Source organism: Camellia sinensis, chromosome 12, assembly GCF_055761805.1.
Source record: "Camellia sinensis isolate YWXY chromosome 12, ASM5576180v1, whole genome shotgun sequence".
NCBI classification, from domain to species: Eukaryota; Viridiplantae; Streptophyta; class Magnoliopsida; order Ericales; family Theaceae; genus Camellia; species Camellia sinensis.
In genome coordinates, this window is record NC_138972.1 from 26604482 (window position 1) to 26629991 (window position 25510).

General features: G+C 39.7%; 1 protein-coding gene across 4 annotated transcripts in view; it reads left to right on the forward strand.

Annotated features, from left to right (window-relative positions):
- The first annotated feature begins 711 nt into the window (after positions 1-711).
- LOC145789023 (rRNA biogenesis protein RRP5-like) overlaps positions 712-25510 on the forward strand; it is an 87554-nt gene continuing 62755 nt past the window's right edge. For all 4 annotated transcript variants that reach the window (XM_082898157.1, XM_082898159.1, XM_082898158.1 and 1 more), the window contains exons 1-3: positions 712-1334; positions 12652-12684; positions 13517-13604. In XM_082898157.1, the coding sequence (XP_082754283.1) occupies positions 1308-1334; positions 12652-12684; positions 13517-13604 (148 nt within the window). In that variant the 5' untranslated portion in view covers positions 712-1307. The remainder of the gene's footprint in view (positions 1335-12651; positions 12685-13516; positions 13605-25510) is intronic.

Genomic DNA, 25510 nt, shown 5'->3' on the forward strand with positions numbered 1-25510 from the left:
AACTCTAAACTCAATTCAAAAACTATTTTTAAAACTCATAACCAGACATATAACTCAAAACTCAAAACTCAATTCAAAAACTTTTTAATCAAAATATTTTTTTTTATTTTTATATTTCATTGAAAAATATTTTTTGTTATTTTTTGGGCAAATTACAAACACCCCTCGAGATTTGATGAAAATATGGATTCCCCCTAAGGTTTGAGAAATTACAAATTACCCCTTGAAGGTCAAATTTGCATAACAAATTAAGAGGAAATCTGTATGAAAATAAAAACCTCAGGGGGTAATTTGTTATGGAAATATAAATATCAGGGGGCGGTATGTAATTTCTCAAACCTCAGGGGAATCTGTATTTTCACCAAACCTCGAGGGGGTGTTTGTAATTTGCCCTTATTTTTTTAAGTATTGGCCAAATAATTTGTTATAGTTTAGATATATATATGGCCATCCAAATTTTTTTGAAATTAAAAAAAAATTAAATATTTTAAAAAATAAAATCATTATTTTAAAACATAAAATAAAAAAATATTTTCTTAAATTTTTCTTTAAATAAAATTTTAAAAAGAGTTTAGTTACGAATTTTGAAAAGAGTTTTAAATTAAATTTTGAATTGTGTGTTTGATTGCACAATTGGAAAAGAATTTTGAATTTTTTTATTCGAATTACAATTTCAAAAGAATTTGGTTATCGGAATTTTTATTAGAATTTTGAGGTGTGTTTTTGGTACCCAACAACGGCTATATCTTTTTATGCTCCTCTCTCCTCATTTGCGATTAAGCTCACATCCCGAACCCAACTCTCTGAAAAGTTTTGGTTAGGGTTTCTCTCTCTCTCTCTAGAATCGACAGTGAGAACCCCTCCTCCTCCTCCACTTTCTTCACATTCCCAACCAATCCGCCTCCATTCCTCGCCTTCTTCGGCAACGGAACCCCCAATTCAACGTCCTCTCCGTTCTCTTCTCCCCAACGATAGATCCATCATCGTCCCCCGTCAAATTATGTGAATTCACCATGTCTCTCACTCCATAAACGTTGAAGATTCCCAAAACGGCTTCGAAGAAAGAGAGATTTGAAGAGAAACCTGCACAGAGAAGAGAGGTGAGAAGCCATGGGAGGGCAGGGAAACCCTAGAGAGAGAAACAGAGAGGGGGAGAGAGAGAGAGGGGGGAATGGGGGAGGGGAGAGAGAGACGTTTAGGGGAAAAAAAATTTAAAAAAACGATTGGGAGGAAATCGCTTCTTCCTGCTGTGGCGGCATCCACCCGGATGTCTGATTCGGCGGCTAGGGTTTGGGAGGTCACGGAACATGTCCATTTTCGCCACAATTGGCAAGGTTAGTAATTTTACATACATAATATGTGCTATATATTTACATATTAATTGTGCCAAATTTAGTTGTTTGAATTCTCAACTTGTATCTGTAGAATTTGTGTGAAATTCTCGTAGAACATTCTGGTAATCTCGTAAATTCCCAACTCTGAAATTGATTGCACTGTGGTTTCCTTTTCATTGATTTATTTATTTATTTTTCTTTTTTTCTTTGTGTCTGAAGGCAGTTTGCAAATATCTTTTATCTATGTCTTGGCTCTTTAATTATTATTTAAGAGCTTGTTTAGTACATGATGTACATGATGACTCTAGTTTTGAATGATTCACCATATTAGATGTCTCTATCTTTTGAAATGATCTTTGTTTAATTTGAAAGTGGTATTGCATTGCAGTTCTCTTTTTAGTTTGGTTTATACATTGTTTAACCCACATTACTTTCATATTCTGATCTGTTTTAGTGGCATTTGTTTCGTGTTTCTCTGGTACTTTAATTTTTTGGGAATCTTGAAACATTTATGTTTTTCATCTCAAAAGAATGATATGCTATGATTCTTTGAACGTTTTGGCTCATACTTGGCTGTTGAAGCTGGGGAGATCTTTAATTGTGCTGTGCTTACAATACTAGGCAGCATAGCCATATCATTGTGTTATTACTGCTTTTTTATGCGGAGGAAATTATTTATTTCGAGGCCTTTCTAGTTATGATTTTCTTATTTTTTAGATTGTGCTTTGATTTTCTGCATACGAGAATGGATACTATGCCCTGTTACTTGTATGGGTTATGATGTGGGTAATTTCATCCAGCAGATCAGGAAAGCTTTTGATCTTTGTTTTTATTTTTGTCTAATTTGTGTTCACTTTGATAATTTTCTCTGTTGACCATCTTGATGTTTAAAGTGTTGTTTCATAGTATTAGTTAAAATGACATGAATGAAAAATGTTGTCTTCTAGTATTATTGTGAACATTCGAAGGGTAGTTTTTGACTCGCTAAAATGAACCTATTAAATTCCACAAATAGGGTCTTGTACCATGTTAGAGTTGTGCCGGCTTTTGTGATTGATTTTTGTGAAAATAGAACTGCTCTTTAAAATGCCATTGTTAGTGAGCCCCTCTTTGATTCGCACCACTTTGAATTTTTTTTTTTTCTTTCTTTCTTTGTGTTTGAAGGCAGTTTGCAAGTATCTTTTATCTATGTCTTGGCTGTTTAATTATCAGTGTTAAGTATTTGAGAGCTTGTTTAGTACATGATGTACATCGAATTCTGTTCTTTTATTTTTTTAGCAAGAGAAATAAAGCTTGATATATATATATATATATATTGCATGAGAAGAACAACATGCTTTGTCCTCTTTTTGATAACCAAGTCTATTTATTTCATCCATGAAAGCCATTGACTTCCATTCTTAAATGAATGATCAAGTTATGTTGGCTTTCATTAGTGGGAGTTTTCAGAGGCCAACTGTTAATGGTGGACTGTGGAAGCATATGTGCCTTTGTTATTGATCTGTCTGATGTAACTCATGCTGTATTTCCATTTGCATATGAAGTTGGCAACTAAGATGTAGTGACTTGTGACTCCTCCCTCATCCTTGTGTTGTTTCGTAAATAATCCCACGTTTGGTACTGCAAAAGTTGCTCAGAATAGCTAATCCCACGTGACCCCTTTACCTACATATGAGGGATTATTTTGTCCTAGGGGTGGGATAGTTAAACCGGGGATAACTCTTTTGCATGTGAATGACTAAAATGCCTTTGCCTGGCTTACACATTCGGGGTATCTTATCTTCCTAATCCAAACCGAAATCAAACATAGCCGGTGTAAAGTGGTAACTGTGCTCCTTTTTTTGGCACCTTTCTAATATATTTACTTGTCAAAAAAAAAAGGGAAGAAGAAAGAAATGGGCCGGAGTCTTCAGTGATTTGTTTTTGGTGATGCATCTAGGAGCACAACAGGAGAATCTTTAATGGAGGTGTAGTTTTTATTTTGGAGTCGAAACATTTGATATTGATCCCTTTTTTGGATTACTAATGTGTTATGTCTTGATATTTTGAAAATTTCCTGTGTCGGCATGTTCGTATCATGCGTAGTTTATGGGCAATAACAAGATCTTTACTGGTTTAGATAGTCTAGTTCCTTGAGTTGTTGGAGCTTCTGTATAATGGTGGCCCTAATTTTGTAGGTATCTCTTTTGAAAATGAGACTTTAAACAGTATGGTTTCAAAGCTTGGTCATATATGGCAATAGTGGATCAGAGTGATGGTCTCTATATTCATTTTAGCAGGGGAATTAGACAACGCATTTGACATCAAAGTTTCTTTGAATATATTTTATCTGCACAGAAATGAAAATTCTCTTTGCATGGAATTAGCTGAATGTCTTTGCTTTCTAGTACAATAAAGCTTGGTTGCAAAACCAAAATGCTGATATTCATAAAAGTAAACTTTTCATAAAAAACTGAAAACTGCTCGTAAAATGTTTGGGATGGTTATTATTATTATTATTTTGAATTTATTGCTGACAGCAATATAGTCTAAAAAGAACAAAAGGTTTTTATTCTTTTAGCCTTATTGTTGAGTTTTTAGAACCCAAAAGCATATGCATAAAAAATTCTCGAATTTCTTTGAGAATAAGTAGATAAGGAGAAGAGGTGAACCAATATCAGAATAACTGGAAGATCTTTTGGAATATTAGTTTCTAATTGCTATGACCTTTATTTTGAATTGTTTTACTTGTGTTAAAATGTTGAGTTCATATGACAATGTTATATTTTGTCTATGATTATTTTATAGTACAAAAGAATATCAGCTTTGAAACTGTTCTAAGTGTGCTTTTGCCGTAATAGCGCTGTTGGAAATTATTTTAATATGCATTAATAAATCTTCTTTTGTGCTTCAAGTGTTCACCTGTCTTTCAAATTTTTTTTGCTATTTCCATTGCATTTGCGGCATGTTTACTAGATATTCCTTTTTCGGAGTCTTTTTAAATGTCATGCTGCAACAAAATTTTGATCCTTGTGCATGATATTGCATTAGAAAGCATTGCAATTTTAGGCTATTTACCTTTGTGGAGATGTTTTTCTTCTTATTTTTGTGTCGATTTTTAATTAAGAATTTGGATTATCTTCTTTATTTTTATTTTGTATATTCTTTTCAATGATGACCAAAATTCTTTCAAACCTGATAGTCTCTTGTACAAACTTTATGAGAAAATAGGATTTTATAACAATGGAAAAAGGAAATGACAACTGCAATTTCATTTTTAACATACGGTTCCCACCATACTTATAAAAGTAGCATGTGCAACCCTCTTCAAATTCTTTTGTCGACAGAATGTTCATTTTTTTGGATGTTGTACCAGTCTCGGTTACCATCCTTGTGCTATGTCTTGATAGTCTTCTTCTTTTTTTAATCTTCTTTCCAAGAGGATGAAATAATGAATAAGCTGCCCATCTTTTGATTTGTCCTTTGAATTTTTTTTTTGATAAATAATTTATCCTTTGAACTTTTCATCCTTGAGATCCCACTTATCTGCTAACTGGGGGTTGAAAAGTTGCATGGCCCATGGTTAGCCAAATTCTCCCCATGATTATTCTTAGATGGATGACGGTGGCATGAATATGCAAGTGGTTATTGGATTAGGAGTTGTTTCTGGATTTTATTTTTTGTTTTGTTGGAGATGCATTTTCTTTCTGTGTTTTCTTACTTGTAGAGGATGCCTCATCCTTGTCTCTTTTTTGATCTATTCAATAAATTCTGTTTTTGCGGATAAAAAAAAAAAAGTCCTGTCATTTGAATTCAGAGGTGGTTGATTGGTTTTGAATGGTATAATTTCTTCTTATCCTGATGTTTGTTGTTTTTTATTGTCTGAGGTGCATTCTTTACAGAAAGCTGTATAGGGTACAAGCTTCAGTTCACAAGTCAAGCTCACTTATAAATGGTGTAGAATTCAATTTATTTGATGAGCTTGCTAAGGCTTGGTTTGGCTTAGTAAGCCATGATTGCTTTGATGGTTTTATTTATATATTTAAGTCTTTATGTGGAATTTTCTTTGTACCATTTAAGTAGGAAAAGATTGATGCTACTTTTTTGCAGTGAAGCATTGTTGGAGGATAATTTAAGAGCAACCCACCACTTGCCTTGATGAGTTTGGATCATTGAATATTAAGCAAGCTGAGTCAGTTTATTATGCTAACATGTGCTAGATGAAGGTGAAGGTTCCTACTTCATCTAGACTGTAAATGAGATGAAGCCAGCCAAGTACAAGGAGCTTGAGCTTGGTTCAGTAGCATAGGAGCTAGGCTCAATCTCAGCTTAGACTTGTTTTGACAAGTAAAATTCATACAAAGCCGGTTTTTGGAGATAAGCCACTACTAATTTGATATTTCCTGGAGACGTTTCTTTGATTGACTTGAGTGTAGTTTTTGATTCTCTCTTCTTCTTCTTCTTTTTTTTTTTTTTTTTCACTTTTTATTTATTTTTTTACAAGATGTAGTTAAGAAGTTCAGCTTTTCTCTGCTTCTCTTTCTTTGGCTTCTTGCTTTGCACTTCAACTTTTCAATGAGAATCTTGAGGGTCCATTTGATTAGAGTAAAAAATATGATGGAAAACAAAAGTGATAGATAGTGAAGTGAAAGAAAAGGTGAAAGGAAAATTTATTTTCTCGTTTGCATTTGGTTTAATTTTTTGTGAGAAAGTTACAATAGTTGGCTACTTTAATGAGAGAAAAAAGTGACTGTATTTTTTTGTAAGAATCTAGAAGCAAAGTTGCCAATCTGGTGTGGGTTGTATAAGATATTTAACTTTGTTGTATTTTCCACCCTTCTCCTGCTAAACAAATACAAGAAATTAAATAGTTGAATTTTTGTTCTCTTTCCCCATCTTCATCCTGTTCAAACTCAGTCTGAGTGATTGTATGTTGTTTCTTCAGCAGTCACTTGCTTTGCTGACATCAACTGTTCGTTTGAAATTATTTTGCAGTTGTATCCTCCTAATGATTGGCTAGTGGGGTCATCCTTGCCCTCTAAATTCAGCCCAACCATTATTGAATCAGCACTCAATGAGCTTACCCCAAACAATGTTAGGTGAGTTCATTGCTGCTCCGAGAAGCTCTAACTTACTATATTACTGATACAGATGCTATTATTGACACGTCCTTCCCTTTATATATTTGTTTTGTCCAGGATGTACATTTAGTATCGATGATGCAAAATGTCCTTAATTTTGGCATTAGTAAGCAGGCTAATGAAGTATCTGTTCAAAAACATGCTAATGAAGCATTTAGACTTCAGTTTACACAGAGCATACAAGATCACTCTGTGCATGCCTGCAATACTTGTTATACATTGCATGTTTGTTTTAGTTATTATTAGAGAGGTCCACTACATGCTATGAACAAATAACAGAGACAGGAGTTCGCAGCTCAGATAAATAAATGATTGTATGTTGTTCTTATATACCTACTTTATTGAAAAGTCACATGGAAAATGCTTCATCTTCAGTTGGATCAGAAATTATCCAGAGAGTAATGTGACTAATAAAGTTTCTGATAGAATTGTTGTCTTTGCGAGTTAAATATCGTAAGTGTCAATATAGTCAATAATAAGACAATTTGCATGTCGCTGTGCATACAGGATCCAAATGCCATTGTTTCAAGCATACTCATAACATGTGGTTTGGCTGGCATAATATGAAAGCATGTTTAAGGTGAATGTTCATTTATTTCATCTAGAAATTTAGGATGCTAGGAACTATCCAGAAAGGATGGGAAAACTGAAATTTAGGCAATCAACAATGTCTTGCCTTGCTACTTGAAGGTTTGATTTCAGTAGAATATTCAAAAACTTGATTAACGTCTGCTAATTTGTCATTGGATTTTACAGTAATTATGGGTATTGTGAGTGCTCGATTCATCTTTCCCTCCTCTCCGTTTAGTACATAGCTAGTGTATTTACTGGTAAAACTTCATTAGTACACTTGCCCAAATGGAAGGTAATGATATTGAGGACATTTCTTTCACTTGGCAATTTTGATGTTGAATAGATGTTTAGACAATAATGAATACTTGTTGACTATGCTCTTATGTCCATTCTTGCCCAACAATTGTTGGGACACTTGCAAAAGTGTTCACCTTTATTGACTTAAGTACGTGCAGAAGTCCAAGGGCTTTACTCCTCCTTGTCAAAGAATTTTTATATGGTTATTATTTTAGGTTAAGTATGCTATATAAGTGAATTCACTTTCATTATTGTACATCACATTCCATCCCACATCGTCTAGGTGGGAAAAGTTCCTGGGCTATATAAATGAGTTCATATTCCTTCCAAGTAACAACATGCTTTAAACCCTTGAGGGCCTAGCTCAAAGTGAACAATTGTTATGATTTGAGATGGGGGTGTTATAGTAGCAGAAGCTGTTAGAATATTTCCTTATTTCCTTATTTAGATTAGATTGTGATTGTGATTGTGATTGATTGATTGTGATTCTTTAATCAGTCAGTCAATCAATCAATATAAAAGGTGATTTCTTAATCAGTGCCTTAGGGCTTCCTTTTGTAATAGTTGATTGATTAATATAAAAGGTGATGATATCATAATCATCACTCAAGCTTTGTATTCTCTTAAATTATATGGTATTAGAGCCAAAACCCTAAAAACCGTCACTCACATAGCCGCTACCACCAACCAGCCATCACCTATCACCACCCATCCTGTATCGCTGGTCCCTGAGTCTCTGTCGGAACCAGCCAAGGTCCCATAGAGCTGTTTCGACTTCAGCCGAATGCCCCTCTGGCCTAGTCGACCCTCATGAGGGTTGTCCTAGCCTCTCTTTATGTATTTTGGCTCCTGTGGATGAGTGTTTGTGGGTTGCCCATCTTTTGTTGCCTCTGAGTCTCTGTCGGAACCAGCCAAGGTCCCACAGAGCTGTTTCTGGCCTAGTCGACCCTTGTAAGGGTTGTCCTAGCCTCTCTTTATGTATTTTGGCTCCTGTGGATGAGTGTTTTTGGGTTGCCCATCTTCTGTTGCCTCAAGTTTCTTTCCCTCTACCTATGTTACATGGACTCTTTGGAATTTAGAAGGTACCTGTGTCGACACGACACGACACGGGTACAGGTGCGGGATACGGCCGGGATACGGCTCCTTAGAAACGGATACGGCAGAAGAATCGAAAGAGAAGAGAGCAAGGAGAGAACCTGGCCTTCGACTTCAATCGGTTGCAGAGCATCGATCGATCTGTAAAGTTGATCGATCTGCGAAGCTTGATCTGCGAAGTTGATCGATCTGCGAAGTCGATGTACTGTGCTTCGTCGTCTTCCCCTTTGAGCTCGATCTCGGACTCTCTTTGTCGTCTTCCCCTTCCGTCGTCTCTGCGAAGTCATTGCTCTACCAACCAATTTTCTAGGTCTTCCTCTTCCGTCGTCTCTGCGAAGCTAACACAATTTTTATTTCTATAGGTCTCTGACTTTTCTTTTTAATATAATTTGAATTATATATAATATAAATTATATTAATATAATATTATTCATATTATATAATATTATTTATTCAAAAAAATATTATATAATATAATATATCATAAATAACATAACTTTTATGTCTAAAATTAAAATAATTTATTTTATCATATATAATATAATTTATTTTATGTCTAAAATAATGTTTATAATTTTTATTTATTATTTATTTGTTATTTTTTTAATAAAATTTGTTATTCCTTAAACTTTTTAAACTCATCTTCATATAATAAATATATTTAAAAATAACTATTTGACGTATCTCCATACCTGTATCCTAATTTGGATCCGTATCCACGTATCCTTAATTTTTAATTTTAAAGTGTCCGACCCTTAGATACACACCCGTACCCGATACCCGCACCCGAGTCCGTATAACGTAGATTACTATTAGGAATCTCTCTCTCTCTCTCTCTCTCTCTCTCTCTCTCTGTCTCTCTCTATTGATAAATACTATTAGGAATCTCTTTCTTTTGTTTCTTGATTGATTTTCCGGAAGAATTTAGCTTATGGGCTGATGTATAGTTTGGCCTTTTTCCCTCTTATGTAATTTTTGCCCGGGATTTCTCCTTGTGTCTCGTTCCGGATTTTATCTACCAGGAAGAGGAAAATTCTCCTTCATTATTCCCCCTTGAGATACAACATGAACAAAATAAAGTTGGTTGTCTTAAGGCTGGTCAGGTTGAATTCTCAGACTATTTAATCTTGGATTAGAAAACTTAGGCTGTCATTGATTTAGTAGTATTGGAGGGCCAACATCACTCATTATACTCCTATGTGTTGGAGGGCTAACAAGAATTTGAATCAAATGGAAATTGATTGGATGGGATTTTGGTGTGCTGAGAAGTTGATGTACAAATGCCTAGGAGGACTAGCTCCAACCTTCAAAATCACAATTGAAGAAATAATACCTATTGGGAGCAAATATCAATCATTTTATTCCTCCTTTGTGTTTGCTTAGCAAAATCATAGAAGAAATAATAATACATATTGGGAGCAACTAGAATGGAAAGAACCCTCCTTGTGTGACTTGACTGCTTAACAAAATCATAGAAGCAAAAATACATATGAAAGCAAGTCAAATCCAAACAAAAGTATAAAGAAAAATCTTAGCCACAACATATCCAATTTTTTATAGGAAAACTTTTGACTTGAAGGATAGCTAAGGGACAAGCTTGAAAGAAAAAATCTTCCATTGTATGAAAATTGTGAGTTTTCAATCAACTTTGTTTCCATCTATTAAAAAACTGAGATCTCAAGTGGAAGCAGACACCCAATCTATTAAAAAACTGAGATCTCAAGTGGAAGCAGTCTCTAGGGATTTTCATGGCTCGAGCAGTGGCCAACGATTTTGCAAAGTCTAAGGTGGTTTTAACTTGGATTTTGGATGGGATTGGTCTTCAAGTCATCTCATTTATAAATACTCGTTCCATGCCCAACTGTTTGTCAATTTTCAGCATTCATGCCTTTTAGTAGGGTCAATAAATAATGTATTTTTTTCCCTACAAATTGAAAGAAAGAATAAATAAAAAAACATAGATGATTTTTTTGGGATGTTTGGAATAGTTAAAATGGACCAGCAATTTCGTACGGGAGGAGAATTAAACTAGTTGTAACCAAAATAAATTTGTCAAATAAGAGAAGCATCCATATTCACTTGCACTATCAATTGATTAATACATTTTAAGTTTGTTTTGGTGATTTCCTAGTCAATGGTGGATCGTGTTTAATTTGTGGTGAATTCACAAAGTATCATGGATGCTTGATACTCTACCAACCATTCAGGAACAAACATCACCGATTTCCAGTGGTATAAGAAACACGCTAACAAGTTTTAGGATTCAACACCTAAGGCACATGAACTGGGTTAGGGTTGGGTTGTTTCTATTTTTTTTTTTCCCTTACTAATGGTGAATTGGTTGGCTACGGGGTCCTGTGGTTTTTGTCCGTTTTGATTTTCGACAGGAAGAAGGAAAAAAGAAAAGAAAAAGGGAATCCTTTTGCGTGTCTAATTGATTATTATATTGATTGTAGAATTGATTGGCATAAAGCAAATTCGTACTGGTTTAATTGAATAAAATGAACAATTCATAATCTCTGTCATGTTATGTTATCAATCCTAAGCAAATTCTTTTCCATTTTGAGGGCTAAATCTCCTCTAGACCTTATTCAAGTGCCAAACAACATTTTAAGTGTGAAGCATTAGCACTTTATCTGAATCACTAGATCTTTAGCATTGTCAAATTAATTTTTTATTTGAAATGTTACTGCAATAGTCGTTTGACCATAAGATGTGAAATAAAACCCTGTTTATAGGTGAGGGCTTATTAGGGTTATATTTTAAGCCTGGCTAAGAAAGATTTATACAAGTCAACTAAAATTTGGGATATACGTAGATTTTGTTCCCTAGGAATGGCACTGTATAGTTACCAAAAAGCATGACATTTTGCATTTTAACTGGAGGAAACTTTCACCAGAGTAAATGTTCCCATAGAGTGGCTGCGATGATTTTTTCCACGGCAAAGCATGGCTGGTATTAAGGGCGATACATGTTAGATTAGCACAATGTAAGAATGTCGTGTCCGTGTCGTGTCCGTGTCATGTCCCGTGTCCGTGTCCGTGCTACATTTTGCCTCTGTCAGATGGCGTGTTTTATGCCAAAGTTTGTGTTAAGAGTTGTTGGACTCCAGTTGCTGGTCTAGAGTGAGCAAGTGAGGATGCAGTTTAAGAAGTGTGTCCTTAATGCCTCTTTTGTTGTCTATGGAAGGAGAGGTATAGGACTTCATTTCAAGGAGTGAGGTGTTTGTGACCATGGAAGCATTTTTTTCCCTTCTTTTAAGCAGTTTATTTGTGTGGCCTATAGTGGTTTGCTGCAATCATTGGACTTTTTTGGTTAATTCTAAAGATATTTTTTGTGTCATTTTTGCTTCTCTGCATGTACTCCGGTTTGCACCCTGTTGAAGCTCTTTTGGATTTTTCTTATTTACAAAACTATGTATATTTTTTGTTGGCTCTTCATGAGACTCATTGCCTTTTACGGTTTTCTATAAAAAATGATCTTCTTAAAGTTGTAGATTGCTGTTTATTCTTCCATCCTTGGTCCATGCAAGTTAATATGGGACATTGGGACGTATATTACCTAAGTATGCATCTCTAAAAGTTCCCAACATGGTTTATTCAACAGGGAATGATCTCACAAGGTTGGATCTTCCTGTTTAAGTTAAACTACGTAAAAATTTTTTTACTTCTCTTGTCACCCTGTTCAAACTGCGTAAAAATGTTTTTACTACTCTTATCACTCCTTCCGTTTTTGAGAGACACAACTAGTTGTTTTCTGAAAGTCAACATTGCAGATCCATTATCATTTGAATTGAGATTTTTTGGCATGGCAGTAAATGCAGTAGTTTTGACTATTAAGTTTCATACATTGTCAGTCTTGTACTCTTGTTATGTTCTTTCGAGGCTGGCTATTATTTGGGATCAAATATTTATGCATACCATGTCCATTGAAGGTAAGCAAGGAACTAGTTATGTGCTAAGGCATAAACATTTTTTCATTAAAAGGAAGGCCGTAAACATAAGATTAGTGCGAATGTTGCTGCTAACTATAACATGTGTTTTGATTCATTCCAATATAGGAAGTGAATGCTTGGTAATAATGTATAAACTTGTTTCTAGATGATAGAATTTCCTGATCATTATCTTTGTTAGTAATTGATGCGTATCTACTTATTTTTCATTTCACGTTAGAATTGCAAGCTGGATTCATATGTTCGTTATTAATCTGTTACCCAATTATTTATTTTGCAGAAAGCAATTTGCAAGGACCCAACTGATTCAAAGGTTAGTATTGAACTACTCCTCTTCATGTATCATTCATTATTGTGTTAATTTTTTTAGAATTTTTTTTTTTTGAGTCTATAATCTATATTTTCTTTCTGAAGGCACTAGGGGAAGAAAAGGAGATAAAATATTGAATTTTATTTAATATATATCTATATTTATTTATTTTCTAAAAAATGGAGAGTTGTTTCAGCAATGACGTAATAGTCATATAAGCACTGTTGACTGGAAGTAGTTTTCTCAGCCGTCAATAATATGAATCTTATGATTCCAACGTTTATTGTAATCCTTTTCTTACATCCTATGTTTGAGTTGTTAGTTGGATGATATGTGGTTTATACTCATTAATTGGGAGGGTTATGTCCTGTTGGAGTTCATGTTGCTGTAGTTGTGCATACTGAAAGGCTAGCATTGTGTTTCATTCTTTAGGGAAAACAAATTTTTTTGCAATGTGGTGTTTGTATTGGACATGAATGCCATTTTTCTTCTTCTTCTTCTTCTTCTTCTTCTTTTATCAAGGTGGTTGTGTTAAACACCATTTTGTAATGGATATTGACATGCCATTGTGTCCTTGATATGTGTTTCATGTTGCAGTATTTATCACATTCTAACATCTCACGTACGTAGATGCCTGAACCTCAGGCCTAGGTTTAATTACAGACCAATAGGCATAGTCAAAATTTCATATGTGGTGGTGTAGTATGTTTGTTCCTTAGGATTGATTGACATTTGTCATAGATTGGATATATTGATGATTCTAGTTTCCTACAATCTATAATACACTATGCTGAATGTTTTCTTTTCTTCTGCTTTTCTTATATATATGATGTAGGAAGTTCCACCGCTCGATGTACCAGAGCTTTTGGCATTTTTAGTTAGGCAATCTGGGCCATTCTTGGATCAAATTGGTGTTAGAAGAGGTAAGCAATTCTCTTGAGTTTTGATTTTGATTTTATAATGAAGTGATCAATAATATTTTGAACTTTATATTGATAAAATAAAGGTGTATATATATATATATATATTTATATATAGAAATACACATAGTTTAGTTCCTATTAATGGGCTTCTAGGCACAGAGCTGACCTTTAATCATTATGTACAAAGTAGCTGCCTTGTATTCACACTCACTACTTCAAGGTTATTAGGCCTGAATTTAAAACCACTAAACCAATCGTCCCCTTTAAAGTACACCCACTTCAGTCCCAATTAATGGAATATATATATATATGTTTGTTACGATAATTTCTATTGAGGATGATTGATGTAGTTTCATATATGTCATGTGACAAAATCTTTGCTTCACAACTTTAGATGGTCCTTTAGATAAGCTTTACTACACCAATTGAAACTAGTTTGCAATTCTTAGGCAGAAGTAAAATTCAGGACTGCAGCCTTATGTAATACAGATGCCTTACAATTGAAATTATCAGAAATGTGCTACAAATTTAAACACCAGAACTACATTACAAAATGGTTTTTTTCTTTATCAATGTATGATTGTCTGCTTTTTGCTATATTCTAGAACTATCTGATGCTTTAAGAAAATTAACGATGTGGATTTGGTATATAGAAAGGTTCAGGGGAATAACTGCCCTGTTGGTTCCCCTTATTTAGATGGTTGGGTTATGTGAGTTCACAGGTATTAGATAAGCAGGCAACAAGTATCAAAACTTGAAATTTTTTATCTAGAACTGTCTTTGAGGGTCCGTTTGGGGTTGCTAGACCTATTTGAAGGTGCTTATTTAGGTACGCTGACAAAATTAGCTGGGAATGTGTTAGGCAAAGGTTGTTTAAAAAGTGCTACAATTGGGTCACATATAGGATTATAACTTTTGCCAGGGGCCAAGTTTTAAAGTTAATATACTACAATGCAAGTATTTTATTTTTATTTTTTTTTGTTGATAAATTCTTTTTTTGTTGTTGATAAATTCAATGCAAGTATCAGTGGGCCCAAAACAACCAATAAGCTAAGAGGCATGATTGGATGTTTTTCTGAAAAAAGCTAACTTTTTGTTTAATTTGAAGTAGATCCACTTTAACCAAATGCCACAAATGGAGTTGTCTTGGTTCTAGTGTGGTTTGACTTGGAAAATTTTAAATTGTTCCAATTGACAATATGGAAGCAGCGTGTCATTTGGAGGTCTGAAGGGCTGTTCTTATATTAAGTATTCCACATGCTATTTGTAATATTTGGTTTATTTTCAAGGAATAGTTCCATGGTTTATAGCATATAATCTCTATTACTTAATTATTGACAAAAATGTTAGGACAACTAACAAGCATACCAACCAGACAAAATATTTGGTGAATCCCATACCAAGTGGTGGGACCTATGTACAAGCGCTCTGTTGGTATTTTTTTTTTAAGTGTTTCTAGCATTTTTGTATTATTGATAGTTCAGATGTTTCTTATACTCCAATGTACTGAACTCAGACTAATCATGGTTACTTGGGTTGAGGTTGGCAACATGGTTCCTCTTGCGTATGGTTGTTCGTAGAGTACACACACATCCATATATATATATATATATACATATATATTTTTTTCAATTTTAGAATAACTATGTCCTTTCTCATGGTCTCAATTCTCTTTTTTTTTTGTGTGTGTTTTTCTTCTGTCTTTGAGGCACCTATAACTTAGTTTCTGTTATTCCTTCTTGACAATATTTTATCCATTCGTTGCTACTCTTAAACCATCCTGTGCTCCTTCACCTCGTATTGTCTATGCTTCATGTTACTTGTAGCTCTAGGGAAATGTAGCACCTCATATTGTCTATGCTTCGTGCTACTTGTAGCTTTAGAGAAATGTAGTCATTTCTTATTGTTGTGCCCCCCTCCTGTCTGTGTCTGTGTCTATATCCTCATTTTTACATTTGCTTTTTATTGTCATCCAACATTTTGTACGGTATAGCATATGCCATGCAGCAGTCTTATGGAGATTTTCCATAAATTCCTATCCAATTACATGACTGCTTTAGAAGCACTTCTCCTTATCATCCACTTGTTATAGCTTTAGGACCATAATGAGCTGGAGCTGGCACAGAGCCTGCTTGTTCAGCCTGGAATTGGGGTTAAGCGTTAAATAATTTGGGGTTGAGGCAAGATACGTGTGCTTGGCTTAATTAGATTTGGTTCAAATTAGAAAGTTATAATTGGTTCAATAAGGTGTGTTGGTGATGTACAAGAAAGCACTTAATTAATCTGAACATTATGGATTAGTTCTCTCTCTCTCTCTCTCTCTCTCCCTCCCTCCACCAGACAAAGTGAATCAAAAGCATAGCAAGCAAACCAAATTGTATGTGTGTTTTCGACAGCCTCCAAAATATCCGTCCATCATCAAGGTGAACTACCATTATATCACCATCCTATTATCTCCATTATACTCACATTCATGTCTCTATTCTTTGCTACCTACACTGATAGAGGGCTCTTCCTTCTTTATACTAAATAAGTATGTATGTATCTCTCTACTTGCGTATATTGATAGAGGGCTCGTGCTTAAGTGTTAGAAAAGTGTATTTTCCGACCTAGTTTTCAAATCGGGAGTCCCCGTGCCTGTTCGTTAAGTTTTCACAACTCAAATTGGTCCCTCCTGAGATGTTCGAGGTGTTCCCCAGGCCTTCTCGTGATTGTTACACGATTCCGGCCCGCCGATAGCTGTTTTCAAGCTTTAGTGTGAAAAAAGTACCTTTTCCGACCTAGTTTTCACACCGGAAGTCCCGCGCTAGATCCGTAAGTTACCACAATTTACATTGGTTTCTCCCGAGGTGTTGGAGGTGTTCCACGGGCCTTCTTGGGACTGTTACAGGATTTTTTTGGCCCCCGATGGCCTATTTTCAAATTTGAGTGTTTAGGAAGTGCATTTTTTGACTTAGTTTCCAAACCGGGAGTCCCATGCGAGTTTCGTAAGTTTCCACAACTCACGTTGGTCCCTCCCTAGGTGTTTTGAGGTGTTCCCCGGACCTTCTCTTGGCTGTCACCCGATTTTGGCCCCCTTGATGGACTATTTTCAAGTATAGGTGCGAGAAAAGTGCCGTTTCAGACTTAGTTTCCAAATCGGGAGTCCCGTGCTAGTTCCGTAAGTTTTCACAACTTACATCAGTCCCTCCCGGGGTGTTTAACGTGTTCCCCGGGCCTTCTCATGACTGTTACACGATTTTGGCCCCTGACGGTTTATTTTCGAGCTTAAGTGTGAAAAAAGTTCATTTTTTGATTTAATTCACAAGCCGAGAGTCCCGTGCTAGTTCTGTAAGTCTCCGCAACTTACCTCTTGGACCCTCCTGAGGTGTTTGTGGCATTTCCCGGTCTTTCTCGTGACTGTGACACGGTTTTGGCCCCCTCTCGGTGTCCTATTTCCAAGCCTAAGTGTGGAAAAAGTGTCTCTTTCCAACTTAGTTTTCAAACCGGGAGTCCCCGTGCTAGTTCCGTAAGCTTTCAACACTTGCGTCTGTCACTCCCGAGGTGTTTGAGGTGTTCCCGGCCCTTGTTGCGACTGTTATATGATTTTGGCCCCCAGATGGCCTACTTCTAAGCTTAAGTGTTAGAAAAGTGTGTTTTATGACCTAGTTTTCAAATTGGGAGTCCTCGTGCCTGTTCGTTAAGTTTTCACGGCTCAAATTGGTCCCTACTAAGATGTTCGGGGTGTTCCCCGGGCCTTCTCGTGATTGTTACACGATTTCGGCCTGCCGAGGCCTGTTTTCAAGTTTCAGTGTGAAAAAAGTACCTTTTCCAACCTAGTTTTCAAACCGCTAGTACCGCGTAAGTTTCCACAACTTACATTGGTTTCTCCCGAGGTGTTGGAGGTGTTCCACGAGTGTTCTCGGGACTGTTACAGGATTTTTTTGGGCCCCAATTGCCTATTTTCAAACTTAAGCATTTAGGAAGTGCATTTTTTGACTTAGTTTCCAAACCGGTAGTCCCATGCGAGTTCTGTAAGTTTCCACAGCTCACGTTGGTCCTTCCCTAGGTGTTTTGAGGAGTTCCCCGGACCTTCTCTTGGCTGTCACCCGATTTTGGCCCCCCCGATGCACTATTTTCAAGCTTAGGTGCGAGAAAAGTGCCATTTCGGACTTAGTTTCCAAACCGGGAGTCGCGTGCTAGTTTCGTAAGTTTTCACGACTTACATCGGTCCCTGCCAGGGTGTTTGACGTGTTCCCCGTGCCTTCTCGTGACTGTTACACGATTTCGGCCCCCGACGGCTTATTTTCGAGCTTAAGTGTGAAAAAAGTGCATTTTTTGATTTAGTTCTCAAGTCGAGAGTCCCGTGCTAGTTCCGTAAGTCTCTGCAACATAACTATTGGACCTTCCCGAGGTGTTTTGGGCATTTCTCGGTCCTTCTCGCGGCTGTGACACGTTTTTGGTCTCCCCCCCGGTGTCCTATTTCCAAGCCTAAGCGTGGAAAAAGTGTCTCTTTCCAACTTAGTTTTCAAACTGGGAGTCCCCGTGCTAATTCCGTAAGCTTTCACACCTCGCGTCTCTCACTCCCGAGGTGTTTGAGGTGTTCCCGGCCCCTTGTTGCGACTGTTACATGATTTTGGCCCCCCGATGGCTTACTTCCAAGCTTAAGTGTTAGAAAAGTGTGTTTTCCGACTTAGTTTTCAAATTGGGAGTCCCCGTGCCTGTTCGTTATGTTTGCACGGCTCAAATTGGTCCCTCCTGAGATGTTCGGGGTGTTTCCTGGGCCTTCTCGTGATTGTTACACGATTCCGGCCCGCCGAGGCCAGTTTTCAAGCTTCAGTGTGAAAAAGTACCTTTTTCGACCTAGTTTTCAAATCGGAAGTCCCGCGCTAACTTCCACAACTTACATTGGTTACTCTCGAGGTGTTGGAGGTGTTCCACGGGCCTTCTCGGGACTGTTACAGAATTTTTTTGGCCCCCGATGGCATATTTCCAAATTTAAGTGTTTAGGAAGTGAATTTTTTGACATAGTTTCCAAACCGGGAGTCCCATGCGAGTTCCGTTAGTTTCCACAACTCACGTTGGTCCATCCCTAGCTGTTTTGAGGTGTTCTCCGGACTTTCTCTTGGCTGTCACCCGATTTTGGCCCCCCCTGATGGACTATTTTCAAGCTTAGGTGCGAGAAAAGTGCCGTTTCGGACTTAGTTTCCAAACCGGGAGTCCCATACTAGTTTCGTCATTTTTCACAACTTACATCGGTCCCTCCCGGGGTGTTTGACGTGTTCCCCGGGCCTTCTCGTGACTGTTACACGATTTTGGCCCCCGACGGCTTATTTTCGAGCTTGAGTGTGAAAAAAGTTCTTTTTTTGATTTAGTTTGCAAGCCGAGAGTCCCGTGGTAGTTCCGTAAGTCTCCGCAACTTACCTCTTGGACCCTCTCGAGGTGTTTTTGGCATTTGTCGGTCCTTCTTGCGACTGTGACACGTTTTTGGCTTCCTCCCCGGTGTCTTATTTCCAAGCCTAAGCGTGGAAAAAGTGTCTCTTTCCAACTTAGTTTTCAAACCGAGAGTCCCCGTGCTAGTTCCGTCAGCTTTCACAAGTCGCGTCTGTCACTCTCGAGGTGTTTGAGGTGTTCCCGGCCTTTGGTGCGACTGTTACATGATTTTGGCCCCCCGATGGCCTACTTCCAAGCTTAAGTGTTAGAAAAGTGTGTTTTCCGACCTAGTTTTCAAATCGGGAGTCCCCGTGCCTATTCGTTATGTTTTCACGGCTCAAATTGGTCCCTCCTGAGATTTTCGGTGTGTTCCCCGGGCCTTCTCGTGATTGTTACACGATTTCGGCCCGCCGAGGCCTGTTTTCAAGCTTCGGTGTGAAAAAAGTACCTTTTCCGACCTAGTTTTCAAACCGGAAGTCCCGCGTTAGTTTCCACAACTTACATTGGTTTCTCTCGAGGTGTTGGAGGTGTTCCACGGGCCTTCTCGGGACTGGTACAGGATTTTTTTGACGCCCGATGACCTATTTTCAAACTTAAGTGTTTAAGAAGTACATTTTTTGACTAAGTTTCCAAACCGGGAGTCCCATGCGAGTTTCGTTAGTTTCCACAACCCACGTTTGTCCCTCCCTAGGTGTTTTGAGGTGTTCCCCGGACCTTATCTTGGCTGTCACCCGATTTTGGCCCACCTGATGCACTATTTTCAAGCTTAGGTGCGAGAAAAGTGCCGTTTCGGACTTAGTTTTCAAACCGGGAGTCCCGTGCTAGTTCCGTAAGTTTTCACAACTTACATCGGTCCCTCCCGGGGTGTGTGACGTGTTCCCCGGGCCTTCTCGTGACTGGTACACGATTGTGGCCCCCGACGGCTTATTTTCGAGCTTAAGTGTGAAAAAAGTGCATTTTTTGATTTAGTTCTCAAGCCGAGAGTCCCGTGCTAGTTCCGTAAGTCTCCGCAGCTTACCTCTTGGACCCTCCCGAGGTGTTTTGGGCATTTCTCGGTCCTTCTCGCGACTGTGACACGTTTTTGGCCTCTCCCCGGTGTCCTATTTCCAAGCCTAAGCGTGGAAAAACTGTCTCTTTCCAATTTAGTTTTCAAACCGGGAGTCCCCGTGCTAGTTCCGTAAGCTTTCACAACTCACGTCTGTCACTCCCGAGGTGTTTGAGGTGCTCCCGGCCCTTGTTGCGACTGTTACATGATTTTAGGCCCCCGATGGCCTACTTCCAAGCTTAAGTGTTAGAAAAGTGTGTTTTCCGACCTTGTTTTCAAATCGGGAGTCCCCGTGCTTGTTCGTTATGTTTTCACGGCTCAAATTGGTCCCTCCTGAGATGTTCGGGGTGTTCCCCGGGCCTTCTCGTGATTGTTACACGATTCCGGCCCGCCGAGGCCTTTTTTCAAGCTTCAGTGTGATAAAAGTACATTTTCCGACCTAGTTTTCAAACCAGAAGTCCCGCGCTAGTTTCCACAACTTACGTTGGTTTCTCTCGATGTGTTGGAGGTAATCTACGGGCCTTCTCGGGACTGTTGTAGGATTTTTTTGGGCCCCGATTGCCTATTTTAAGACTTAAGTGTTTAGGAATTGCATTTTTTGACTTAGTTTCCAAACCGTGAGTCCCATGCGAGTTCCGTAAGTTTTCACAGCTCACGTTGGTCCCTCCCTAGGTGTTTTGAGGTGTTCCCCGGACCTTCTCTTGGCTGTCACCCGATTTTGGCCCCTCCGATGGACTATTTTCAAGCTTAGATGCGAGAAAAGTGCCGTTTCGGACTTAGTTTCCAAACCGGGAGTCCCGTGCTAGTTCCGTAAGTTTTCACAACTTACATCGGTCCCTCCCAGGGTGGTTGACGTGTTCTCTGGGTCTTCTCGTGACTGTTACACGATTTTGGCCCCCGACGGCTTATTTTCGAGCTTAAGTGTGAAAAAAGTACATTTTTTGATTTAGTTCTCAAGCCGAGTGTCCCGTGCTAGTTCCGTAAGTCTCCGCAACTTACCTCTTGGACCCTCCCAAGGTGTTTGGGGCATCTCTCGGTCCTTCTCGGGACTGTGACAGAATTTTTTTGGCCCCTGATGGCCTCTTTTCAAACTTAAGTGTTTAGAAAGTGCATTTTTTAACTTAGTTTCCAAACTGCGAGTCCCGTACGAGTTTCGTTAGTTTCCACAACTCACGTTTGTCCCTTCCTAGGTGTTTTGAGGTGTTCCCCGGACCTTCTCTTGGCTGTCACCCGATTTTGGCCCCCCCGATGCACTATTTTTAAGCTTAGGTGCGAGAAAAGTGCCGTTTCGGACTTAGTTTCCAAACCGGGAGTCCCGTGCTAGTTCTGTAAGTTTTCACAACTTACATCGGTCCTTCCCGGGGTGTTTGACGTGTTCCCTGGGCCTTCTCGTGACTGTTACACGATTTTGGCCACCGACGGCTTATTTTCGAGCTTAAGGCCTCGTTTGGGAATAGGCTAATTTAGTAACTTTGTGCCTATTTAGCTAAAATATGAATTAAAAAAAACTAGTATGCTTGGGATGATTTTTTGGCTTTTTACGAAAAGATGTGCAAAAAGTAGAGAGAAAAAAAATATTTGACTTTTTGGTATGATTGTTGGCTTTTTGGCTAATTTAGTAACTTTTTGACTTTTTGACTAAAAAGGAAGGTTCCCAAACGAGGCCTAAGTGTCAAAAAAATGCATTTTTTGATTTAGTTCTCAAGCCGAGAGTCCCGTGCTAGTTCCGTAAGTCTCCGTAACTTACCTCTTGGACGCTCCCGTGGGGTTTTTGGCATTTCTCGGTTCTTCTTGCGACTGTGACACGTATTTGGCCACCTCCCCGGTGACCTATTTCCAAGCCTAAGCGTGGGAAAAGTGTTTATTTCCAACTTAGTTTTCAAACCGGGAGTCCCCGTGCTAGTTCCGTAAGCTTCCACAACTCGCGTCTGTCACTCCCGAGGTGTTTGAGGTGTTCCCGGCCCTTGTCGCGATTGTGACATGATTTTGGCCCCTCGATGGCCTACTTCCAAGCTTAAGTGTTAGAAAAGTGTGTTTTCCGACCTAGTTTTCAAATCGGGAGTCCCCGTGCCTGTTCGTTATATTTTCATAGCTCAAATTGGTCCCTCCTGAGATGTTCAGGGTGTTCCCCGGGCTTTCTCGTGATTGTTACACGATTCCGGTCCGCCCAGGCCTGTTTTCAAGTTTCAGTGTGAAAAAAGTACCTTTTCCGACCTAGTTTTCAAACCGGAAGTCCCGCGCTAGTTTCCACAACTTACATTGGTTTCTCCCGAGGTGTTGGAGGTGTTCCGCGGGCCTTCTCGGGACTGTTACAGGATTTTTTTGGCCCCCGGTGGCCTATTTTCAAACGTAAGTGTTTAGGAAGTGCATTTTTTGACTTAGTTTCCAAACCGGGAGTCCCATGCGAGTTTCGTAAGTTTCCACAACTCACGTTGGTCCCTCCCTAGGTGTTTTGAGGTGTTCCCCGGACCTCCTCTTGGCTGTCACCCGATTTTGGCCCCCCCGATGGACTATTTTCAAGCTTAGGTGCGAGAAAAGTGCCGTTTCGGACTTAGTTTCCTAACCGGGAGTCCCGTGCTAGTTCCGTAAGTTTTCACAACTTACATTGGTCCCTCCCGGGGTGTTTGACGTGTTCCCTGGGCCTTCCCGTGACTGTTACACGATTTTGGCCCCCGACGGCTTATTTTCGAGCTTAAGTGTGAAAAAAGTGCATTTTTTGATTTAGTTCCCAAGCCGAGAGTCCCGTGCTAGTTCCATAAGTCTTCGAAACTTACCTCTTGGACCCTCCCGAGGTGTTTGTGGCATTCCTCGGTCCTTCTCGCGACTGTGACACGTTTTTGGCCTCCTCCCCGGTGTCCTCTTTCCAAGCCTAAGCGTGCAAAAAGTGTCTCTTTCCAGCTTAGTTTTCAAAACGGGAGTCCCCGTGCTAGTTCCGAAGCTTTCACAACTCGCGTCTGTCACTCTCGAGGTGTTTGGGGTGTTCTCGGCCCTTGTTGCGACTGTCACATGATTTTGGCCCCCCGATGGCCTACTTCCAAGCTTAAGCGTTAGAAAAATGTGTTTTCCGACCTAGTTTTCAAATCGGCAGTCCCCGTGCCTCTTCGTTATGTTTTTACGGCTCAAATTGGTCCCTCCTGAGATGTTCGGGGTGTTTCCCGTGCTTTCTCGTCATTGTTACACGATTCCGGTCCGCTAAGGCCTGTTTTCAAGCTTCAGTGTGAGAAAAGTACCTTTTCCGACCTAGTTTTCAAACCGGCAGTCCCGCGCTAGTTTCCACAACTTACATTGGTTTCTCCCGAGGTGTTGGAGGTGTTCCGCGGGCCTTCTCGGGACTGTTACAGGATTTTTTTTTGGCCCCCGATTGCCTATTTTCAAACTTAAGTGTTTAGGAAGTGCATTTTTTGACTTAGTTTCCAAACCGGGAGTCCCATGCGAGTTCCGTAAGTTTCCACAACTCACGTTGGTCCCTCCCTAGGTGTTTTGAGGTGTTCCCCGGACCTTCTCTTGGCTGTCACCCGATTTTGGCCCCCCTGATGGACTATTTTCAAGCTTAGGTGCGAGAAAAGTGCCGTTTCGGACTTAGTTTCCAAACCGGGAGTCCCGTGCGAGTTCCGTAAGTTTTCACAACTTACATTGGTCCCTCCCGGGGTGTTTGACGTGTTCCCTGGGCCTTCTCGTGACTGTTATACGATTTTGGCCCCCCGACGGCTTATTTTCGAGCTTATGTGTGAAAAAAGTGCATTTTTTGATTTAGTTCTCAAGCCGAGAGTCCAGTGCTAGTTCCGTCAGTCTCCGCAACTTACCTCTTGGACCCTTCTGAGGTGTTTGTGGCATTTCCCGGTCCTTCTCGCGACTGTGACACGGTTTCGGCCCCTCCTCCCGGTGTCCTATTTCCAAGCCTAAGCGTGGAAAAAGTGTCACTTTCCAACTTAGTTTTCAAACCGGGAGTCCCCGTGTTAGTTCCGTAAGCTTTCACACCCCGCGTCTGTCACTCCCGAGGTGTTTGAGGTGTTCCCGTCCCTTTGTTGCGACTGTTACATGATTTTGTCCCCCCGATGGCCTACTTCCAAGCTTAAGTGTTAGAAAAGTGCGTTTTCCGACCTAGTTTTCAAATCGGCAGTCCCGTGTGAGTTTCGTTAGTTTCCATAACTCACGTTTGTCCCTCCCTAGGCGTTTTGAGGTGTTCCCCGGACCTTCTCTTGGTTGTCACCCGATTTTGGCGCCCCCTCCCCCCGATGCACTATTTTCGAGCTTAGGTGCGAGAAAAGTGCCGTTTCGGACTTAGTTTCCTAACCGGGAGTCCCGAGAAAAGTGCCGTTTCGGACTTAGTTTCCTAACCGGGAGTCCCGTGCTAGTTCCGTAAGTTTTCACAACTTACATTGGTCCCTCCCGGGGTGTTTGACGTGTTCCCTCGGCCCTCTCGTGACTGTTACACGATTTTGGCCCCCGACGGCTTATTATCGAGCTTAAGTGTGAAAAAAGTGCATTTTTTGATTTAGTTCTCAAGCCGAGAGTCCCGTGCTAGTTCCATAAGTCTTCGAAACTTACCTCTTGGACCCTCCCGAGGTGTTTTGGGCATTCCTCGGTCCTTCTCGCGACTGTGACACGTTTTTGGCCTCCCCCCGGTGTCCTCTTTCCAAGCCTAAGCGTGCAAAAAGTGTCTCTTTCCAGCTTAGTTTTCAAAACGGGAGTCCCCGTGCTAGTTCCGAAGCTTTCACAACTCGCGTCTGTCACTCCCGAGGTGTTTGGGGTGTTCTCGGCCCTTGTTGCGACTGTCACATGATTTTGGCCCCCCGATGGCCTACTTCCAAGCTTAAGTGTTAGAAAAATGTGTTTTCCGACCTAGTTTTCAAATCGGCAGTCCCCGTGCCTCTTCGTTATGTTTTTACGGCTCTCCTGAGATGTTCGGGGTGTTTCCCGTGCTTTCTCGTGATTGTTACACGATTCCGGTCCGCTAAGGCCTGTTTTCAAGCTTCAGTGTGAAAAAAGTACCTTTTCCGACCTAGTTTTCAAACCGGCAGTCCCGCGCTAGTTTCCACAACTTACATTGGTTTCTCCCGAGGTGTTGGAGGTGTTCCGCGGGCCTTCTCGGGACTGTTACAGGATTTTTTTTTGGCCCCCGATGGCCTATTTTCAAGCTTAAGTGTTTAGGAAGTGCATTTTTTGACTTAGTTTCCAAATCGGGAGTCCCATGCGAGTTCCGTAAGTTTCCACAACTCACGTTGGTCCCTCCCTAGGTGTTTTGAGGTGTTCCTCGGACCTTCTCTTGGCTGTCACCCGATTTTGGCCCCCCCGATGGACTATTTTCAAGCTTAGGTGCGAGAAAAGTGCCGTTTCGGACTTAGTTTCCAAACCGGGAGTCCCGTGCTAGTTCCGTAAGTTTTCACAACTTACATCGGTCCCTCCCGGGGTGTTTGACGTGTTCCCTGGGCCTTCTCGTGACTGTTAC